Source organism: Camellia sinensis, chromosome 7 (assembly GCF_055761805.1).
Source record: "Camellia sinensis isolate YWXY chromosome 7, ASM5576180v1, whole genome shotgun sequence".
Classification (NCBI taxonomy): Eukaryota; Viridiplantae; Streptophyta; class Magnoliopsida; order Ericales; family Theaceae; genus Camellia; species Camellia sinensis.
The window spans coordinates 183,354,462-183,363,092 of NC_138967.1; the positions used below are offsets into that span (position 1 = coordinate 183,354,462).

Below are 8,631 nucleotides of genomic sequence, written 5' to 3' on the forward strand. Positions count from 1 at the left end.
TATATATATATATCACGTATCAATTTAAAATACATATATAATTATAATACTCCCAATTGATAAAAAATCACGGACTACTTATGGTAAAATTGGAGGAGAAAGACAAAGGGTATTTTGGGAATATAAAGCTCTCTCTCCAAAGGCGGGGTTTATTGTCCAAAAACGGCGATTCACCAGTATTTAAAAACTACAAACAATAATAATAATAATAATAATAAAAAACACAAACACAAAAACAAAAACAAAAACATTTATAATTTTGATTTTCAATTCTTCTTTGGCGACTTTGTTTTTTCGTTGATCGTATCAATTTTCGCTCCTCAGATTCCTTTCTCTTCCTATCATCCTTCGCGTCTCCTTCCCGCAATTCTGTTTCCTCAAAACTGTTTTCTCGCAACACTTTTTCAGTTTTTTTTTTTTTTTTTTTTTTTTTTTTTTTTTTTTTCACTTCTGAAAAAAAAAACATACGTAATTGTTTCGGAAGATCATTCCTCAGTCCTCACATCAACAGGTACCATGAATTTTTCCCAATTTAATTTATTTTTATCAATGCGGTGCAGACTCTGATTTCGAAACATGTTTTCGATTCGAAGATTCATTTTATTTTATTTTTAAATTTTTTTTAATGATTAAATCTCGATCTGCTTTGGCTTTAAAACTTGATCTGAACATATAAATTTGCGTCGTTTAATTTTTGAGCCTCTTGTTTGGATGCTGAGAAAATTGTAGGAACGAACTGAATTTCGAACTGGTTAGTATTATGCTTTTATGTTTGTTTGGCTAGAAAACTGAAAGCTCGCCCTTAATTGAGGTAAATATATATTTGATTTCCTGTGTCCGTGTTACATTTTCTTAGCAACCAAACAGAGCGTAATTTGGTTAATCTTCGACTTTATTACTGTTTTCACACACAAGCTTTTGAAGTGTGTAGATGCATAATTTGGGTGCATTAAAGACTGTTATTTCACTTTCATTGTGTTTATTGTTGTTAAGCCAAGTCTTGTTATTGTTCATTGTGGTGTGGGCTTCAAAAACTTTTATGCTATGTTTGGAGTTTGTTTGAATTTGCAAAGGGAAAAATACAAGGAAAGAAAATAAAGTGAAAGAAGCTTTTTTTTTTTTTTTTTTTTTCTATTTATTTTTGGTTGAGTGAGGAAAATAAGACAACGAAAATATATTTGTAATTTTTTTTTTTTTTTTTTGGTTTAGTTACCCATAAAAAGGATGAATGTGTATAAGTAATTTTATTTTCCTTCCATTGACAAATCCAAAATCCAAACATAACATTAGTCGTCATTTGACGTTGTCTTTTTTAGTTGACTTTTTTGACTTGGGACTTTTTTAGCTTGGGGCTAAAACATTCGTTTGGTTTGGGTGAGAGAAAAAGTGAAATGATTATGGTTTGGATGTAACATTTTGTCTTATTGGCTTATTTAACTGTCTTTTGTGTTTTTTTAGTTCAACTAAGTTAGCCAAACAAAGGCTTAGTTTCATTTACCAATTATGGGAACTCATGGTGTAATTTTTTTTTTTTTTTAAATTTTATTTCTGAAGTTGGTGACTATGTATGATGTTGAAATTGCGTACCAAATGAGTTCTTTGAGTATATTTATTGGAATCTAGAATTTTCTTTAATCTTTTATTATTTCCTTGTTGACTTTTTTCATGGCTGTGGCTACTTTTGAATTTTTCAACGTCATTACTTCTCAACTATGAAGTTCAGGTGTGTATAGGTGGGATTAGTATTCTGGTAGAGTTTTTTTTTTGTTTCCAAGTTACTTATCTTGTTTTCTGTTAGTTTAACAGTTGATTTTTAGTGTTGCTCTGGGGCTGGATTGTATGTTGTTTCTTGTTTGGTGACTAAGACCTAATATCATCCCAAAAAAACTAAAGAAAAGAAAGGTCATAGATAGTTGATAATTACATGGAAAACATGTCACCGGTTTGTTCAGTTTTGTTTAAAGATTGTTTGATCATTTTACAGGTTTGTCAATGGACTGGATGCTTGAATAACAAATTGCAAAGGCAGGCACACGCAAGGAGATGAAAGGAGAATCATCTGGACTGATCATTGGCATCTCTATAGGGGTGGTAATTGGACTGCTTTTGGCCATATTTGCACTTTTCTGTTTTAGGTACCATAGGAAACGCTCGCAGATTGGGAATAGCAGTTCTCGGAGGGCAGCAGCCATCCCCATTCGTGCTAATGGTGCCGATTCTTGTACAGCATTATCAGACTCATCTGTAGGTACGGAATCACCCAAAACATCTCAGCAGAATGGCATGCCTTTGTGGCTTGGAGTTGGACTCAAAAAGGCTAATGTGGTTTCTGCATCAGGAATACTCGAGTACACTTACAAGTATGTTCATAGAAACTGTTAAGACTAACATACGTTAATACCTGATTTTAAGTTTCTCCTAATGCGGATTGGGTTTTTGTGATGAAAATGTGAAGAGTCTGAAGATTGAAAGGTTGTTGAGAAGCCAATTTGTCATTTGTCACAAGAAGATATGTTGTATGTGTTCCTTTTTCATAAAATTAAATGTGGAATATTGCCAATATAACGTTGATATCAGAAGTTGGATGTTTATCTTATTTCCCCAATAGCTAGACTTGTCAAATATATACTAGGGAAAAATAAAGGGTGGTGGTAGCAATCATGCATGATGGAGATAACTTGATTTTGTAATTCAACTAGGAGAAGCAAACTGGATTCTTGGGTACAACCTTTGTCAAATATCTAGATAAGTCTCCTCATACTGGAGGATGGTTAGATAATTTGCTTGGGGTGACACCTTAATCCATCATCATCTCTGCTACTAGTTGATTTGTATGACAAAATTGGTCCGTAAGCATCTAGGGAAAAAATTGGACATGCAGCCTCAGATTTGAATGTCAATAATGCTTAAAACATTGTTATGAAATGTTATGGATACCGTATACTGTATTTATCTTTCTTGTTTTTAAATTGTTGTGTGAGATGGTTAACACCAACATTCTTTATTGCAAGTATGCAATACAGATGCTTTAGTTTTTTTTAGAGATGGGCAGTGGATGCTTTGGTTTGATGCTTGATAAGTTTTCTCGGTTTCTTTCTACTTCTTAACCTTCATTCATTGTTAAATCATTAATAAAAGGTGCGCTTATCTTCACTCAAAATGTTTATTTTCGTCCAAAATGAGCAATAAAAACAACTATCTGTCTGCACAAAGTAGTTTATACATCTACACACACACATATATATATATATATATTCTTTAGTTTTATTTTTTTTGGTGGTCCTGTTAATTTGTTAGATTCTTCTTTTCCTTGTCAGTTCTTAACTTGTTTCTGTTGCTACTAAATCAGGGATCTGCAAAAAGCAACCTCTAATTTTACCACATTGATTGGTCAAGGGGCATTTGGTCCAGTTTATAAAGCTCAGATGGTAACTGGTGAGACAGTTGCTGTTAAAGTGCTTGCAACTGATTCCAAGCAAGGAGCAAAAGAATTCCAAACAGAGGTTAGTGGTGGTTATTGAATTAATATTTTAGGCACATGATGTTTAAAATTTTTACGATATACAACATACTCAGACACGCTTGTGTTGGAGTTAAACATATTTGATGGTTTACTAGTTAGTTAGCGTGTCATAATTTGCACACACGTCTCCGAGTGGGGTACCTAGGCCCTGCTCCCAGCTCAAGTAACACTGTTGGAATGTCTTGGTTCCTCAAGACTGAGACCTTGCTTGTTGGGCTTTTGGCCAGCGGGCTGGACCCGAGCTGCAGCAGGTCTGGTGATGCCTAGCATAGAGACAACACTCAGCTTGCTGATTGGCCCACGTGTCTGTGAGCTGGAGATTACAGTCGCATGCAAGGCTTGCAGGGGAAGCCACCGGAGGGTGATGTGGCAACAATGTGGCAATGCCACATAGTGGGGTTAGACCCATGACCGACGCTTATATTTGCCAACTGGTCAGATATTTTTTTACTTTTATTGATGTTAGAGTCAAACTAATTACGACAATTGTATTAAGAAAACTTAGGCTTTCTTTTTCAATATTTTGAAAATGGTGTAGGAAGTTAGCTGTTTTTGGTTTGAAATACACATTTGGCCAGGAAGTTAGGTTGAAAATTTTGAAAACTTGGTTTTCTCAGACAACATAAGAAAACCTAGAAAAATAATAATTGTCAAAAACTAGCCTAAATTCTGCAATTCAGTTTGGAGAAAAATTTGCCCTATCTTAAGAAACTTGTGCTGGCTCCACAGAAATTTCTGGTGTGCTCCTGTGCTTGCTACTAAAGTGTAACATTTTTCCAGCGTCATGTAAAAAGCAGTTTTTAAATTTTTTTTCCAGTCTTAAGGTTTTTTATATATTTTTTTGTTGTCAGGTTATGTTATTGGGAAGGTTACATCACAGGAACCTTGTGAACCTGGTTGGGTATTGTGCAGAAAAGGGGCAGCATATGCTTATCTATGTCTACATGACTAAAGGCAGTCTGGCTTCTCATTTGTATAGTAAGTTGGCAATGAACTCTATATGTAGTAAGAAAATTATTTTTGTTAATGTGACACTCGATTGTTTTTATTAATGCGAGTCTTTTTTTTTTGTGTGTGTGTGCGCACGTGTGATTTTTCTGGTGTATGTTGTTAAGATTCAATGGCCATATGGAATTGAGACCTGTGAAGACCATTGCTCCTCAGCACCTTTTAAACAGTGGGCTGGCAAATGCTATGTAAATTGGTTCTTCAAAACTGGTTTTTGGAGGTCCAGGGTTTAGCAACCTGGTTTCCCCTGAAATATTAGGAGTGGCAACATTGGTGCTTTAACTTAGTTTATTTGATGTGTTCATGCTATTTTCTTTCTTTACCTTTTTTTTTTTTTTTTTTTTCAAGAGTTTTTATAACATTGCTGTGCTCTTTCTCCCCAGTTGTCCATTTATTTTCCCAGTGTATCTGTGACATACTTTCTGGTTTGAGTTTAAATCCAGTTCAAAAGCTTTGCTTCTTGAATGACTGACTAGTCATTGGAAATGAATTAATTAATCCTCAATAAAGTTATATGTGTGATCTGAAAGGACATAGCATGTTTAGCCACGTGATATACTAAAATCAAACCAGCAATTTTGTTGCCCACTGAGAGAAGATAGAATCTGTGTGCATTTTCAGTTTTCAGTCATATATTCTTTCTGTATATTTTTTTATATCCAATATTTGGATGTTCAGGTGAAAAGCTTGAACCATTGAGTTGGGATTTGAGGATTCAAATAGCTGTAGATGTAGCAAGGGCATTGGAATACCTTCATGATGGGGTAAGCCATAATCTTTAATGCAGTTCTCGTGTGTGTCCATGCATTTTTTATTTTATTTTTTAATCTTATTTGCAGTTCTTGATGCACGCATTTGTGCTCACGTCTTATGTTTTTTTTTTGTTTCTTCTTTCTTGTTAATTTTAGGCTGTTCCTCCTGTAATACATCGGGATATTAAATCTTCCAACATTCTGTTGGATCAGTCCATGAGAGCCAGGGTATGCTTCTTCTGTCAACTCATGACCGTTAATTGCTTATGCCTTTTAGGAAGAAAACAAACAATTAACAAAAAATCACTCCTCTTTTCCTGGCCTTTTTAGAGTATATGAATATTATTTAAAAAAAAAAAAAAAAAAGAAAAGAAAAGAAGATGAAGCTATAGTTAGTTGTCATGTATAATTACTTGGCTCTTATACAATTGGGTGCATATTATACTTCGTTAAAGCAGGTAGCTGATTTTGGGCTTTCTAGGGAAGAGATGGTTGACAAACATGCATCCAATATACGCGGAACTTTTGGATATCTCGATCCGGAATACATATCAACGAGGGCCTTCACTAAGAAAAGCGATGTTTACAGCTTTGGAGTGTTGCTCTTTGAACTCGTTGCAGCCAGAAATCCTCAACAGGGTCTGATGGAGTATGTTGAACTTGTAAGATCTCTCGCTCTCTCTCTGACGGAAATTAAGAAAATATGTTGTTTGTATAAACATATTAGGCAGGTAAATTGCTCCTATAAATCTCAAGCCACTTGTTCTACATCAAAATTGGCACATAACACTGAATTTGTAAATATGCTAAGAGAATATGAATAGATTGCAATATTGCCTGTAAGCTTGTTTTGCATGCCTAAAACCAGTTCAATGTTCAGAATTTCTAATTTAATGTGTTTATCATGATGGATAGGCAGCAATGAATACGGAGGGGAAAGTCGGGTGGGAGGAAATGGTGGATTCCCGTCTTGATGGGAAATTCGACGTGCAAGAACTCAACGATATGGCAGCTCTAGCCTACAAATGTGTTAACCGTGCACCAAGAAAACGACCATCCATGAGGGACATTGTGCAAATGCTATCACGCATCCCTAAATTGAGGCACAATAAAAAGCATCACGAGCATTCGTTCTCTACCATGCCAGATGCGGTTAACATCGACGTGGATCAACGAAGTACAATGTCTGAACACCGGCGTGTGGAGTCTGTGGATAGCAGCACAGCTGATACTTTTGATGTTTAAATGATAGTTTGTTTGTTTGTTTGTTCATTTGTTTCATTGCTTGTTTTTTGGTTTGCTTTTGTAATATATTTGTTGTTTTGTTAGGAAATAGAAAGAAAGCAGATCTTGGTGTTAGGTATACTGAGTTCCGCTCAATGGAAGTTAGGATTCAATTTAGTGTCCCCTTTTGCTTGTAATTCTCATGTAACATTCTACATTTTCTCTCTGTTTCTTGTTGCATATCCTCGTTTTTGTATATTGTTAACAAATTTTGAAAATAGAGAAAGAAAAAAAAAAAAAAGTGTCCTCCAAATTTTATTTCCTTTATTTTTGTGTTCCTTATTTTCAATTTTTTGGCCATTGTCATCGGAGTCTCATTAATTATATGAAAGTCCATAGTAATGGTGCCCTCAACCAAGGAGTTGGCCTAGCGATAAAAGCGTAAGTATAAGATCTAAGATTTTGAGATTGAGTTAACTTAAAGGGTCACTAAATATTTGTCCGATCATTAATTTTAGGATTCTAAATTAGTTGAGGTGCAACTAAGTTGACTGGATTTTATATTTTTGTTTTTCGTTTCTTAATATTTTAAGTAATTTTTTTTTAAATTTTCTAGATGCACTTAACTTATATGAACTTAAAAAGTAAAATATTTATGAAAAAAAATATTTTAAAAATTCAATAAATACACTAGATATGAAAATGTACCCATTTTTTTTTTTTTTGTATTTTTTGTATTTGATGAATTTTTTAAACATTTTTTTATAAATATAACACTTTTTAAGTATATTTAGGCTAGGTGCATCTAAAAATTAAATTTTTTTTAAATATTAAAAAAATTACTAAAAATAAAAAAATTTAATAAAAAAAAAATTTAAAAAGTAAGGATAACCAAACAAGGAATAGTGCCCTCAAATATAATGTTGAGGTCTACTTCTCTCTTTCCATGGTATCTGCACACATTTGTTGAAAAATTCACTTAACAAATTAATAGGAAGCTTATGGACCAAATTTGCAAAGTTTTGTTTTTATCATTATTCTATCAAATTATATGAAGTCCTCCCATACAAATTGAGAGGCTCAATCACAAGGAAGAAAAAAAAATTAAAGTTGCGTTTGGTAGAACTTTCTAACTATAATTTGAGAGTATGAGTTGTATTTTGAGTTTGTGAGTTTTGAAATTATGATTTGAGTGTGAAAAATTTGTTTAGTGAAAGTTTTGAAAACAGTTTTGAATTGAGTGGACAATTTTTGATGTGACATATAATATTTGATACAAAAATTTACAACTCATAACCAAATATACAACTCAAAATTTTATTAAAAAAATAAAAAAATTGTAAAAATTCGGAAAATATTTTTTTCGAATATATAAAAATTAACATATGTCAATTGCAAAAAAAAAAAAAAAAAAAATCGCACTGTTCTTGTTAACCGGCCGGACGACCGGTTAGACCAAATTTGAATTTTTTTTTTTGAAAATTGCGTCTCACACAGAATTTTCTGCAGAGTTTTGTAAATATTGTGGAAATGTGATTTGAAAATACTATCGAAACATCATGTTAAAATGTGAAAGTAGAATCATAATTTGAAAATCATTCCAAACATAGCATAAAATTTTAAATGCCACTTAATAGTAGTAAGTTATGAATTAAGTGATCTACCTAAATATAGCTAGCCAAAAATGATATAATGGAATTTATCATTTTAAGCAAAACCTAACAGAGAAATCGTTTTTCTTGATTAAAAAAAAAACTGTAAATATATTTTGGAGAAATATCATATAAATAAAAATAATAATTGTAAATTAATCAAGGAACATAAATTTCTTTTGATCTGCACTAATTTGTAATTAATTTTTTGGTTTTTCATTTATATGATATTTCTCAATGAATTTAAAATCAGGATTTTTTATTTTTTATTAAAAAAAAGGGGGAGAGAATTTAGTTTAAAAATTGTCCATTTTAGTGATATTTTGATTTTTTTTTTTTAAATAGAGAAAATGATTTGACGATTTATAATCACTTTTTGATTTTTCTTACAAAAAAGTTGGTTGCCAAACATGGCCTTAGAATTGGGTCGGGTTTAACCCGGCCAAGTTGGATAGGCTTATCTTTTTGCCTT

General features: G+C 32.7%; 1 protein-coding gene across 3 annotated transcripts; it reads left to right on the forward strand.

Moving 5' to 3' along the window:
* The first annotated feature begins 207 nt into the window (after positions 1-207).
* Positions 208-6,834, forward strand: LOC114293461 (calcium/calmodulin-regulated receptor-like kinase 1). 3 transcript variants are annotated; one of them, XM_082880083.1, is made up of 9 exons: positions 218-511; positions 730-811; positions 1,985-2,360; positions 3,350-3,503; positions 4,375-4,501; positions 5,210-5,295; positions 5,440-5,511; positions 5,742-5,945; positions 6,199-6,834. In XM_082880083.1, exons 3-9 carry the CDS (start codon positions 2,044-2,046, stop codon positions 6,526-6,528), a joined length of 1,290 nt encoding a protein of 429 aa, XP_082736209.1. In that variant the 5' UTR covers positions 218-511; positions 730-811; positions 1,985-2,043; the 3' UTR covers positions 6,529-6,834. The 3 variants fall into 3 exon arrangements, with proteins under 3 accessions (XP_082736207.1, XP_082736209.1, XP_082736208.1); XM_082880081.1 differs by lacking the exon at positions 730-811 and having other exon boundaries at positions 208-511; XM_082880082.1 differs by lacking the exons at positions 218-511; positions 730-811 and adding an exon at positions 1,722-1,902.
* Positions 6,835-8,631: the final 1,797 nt, after the last annotated feature.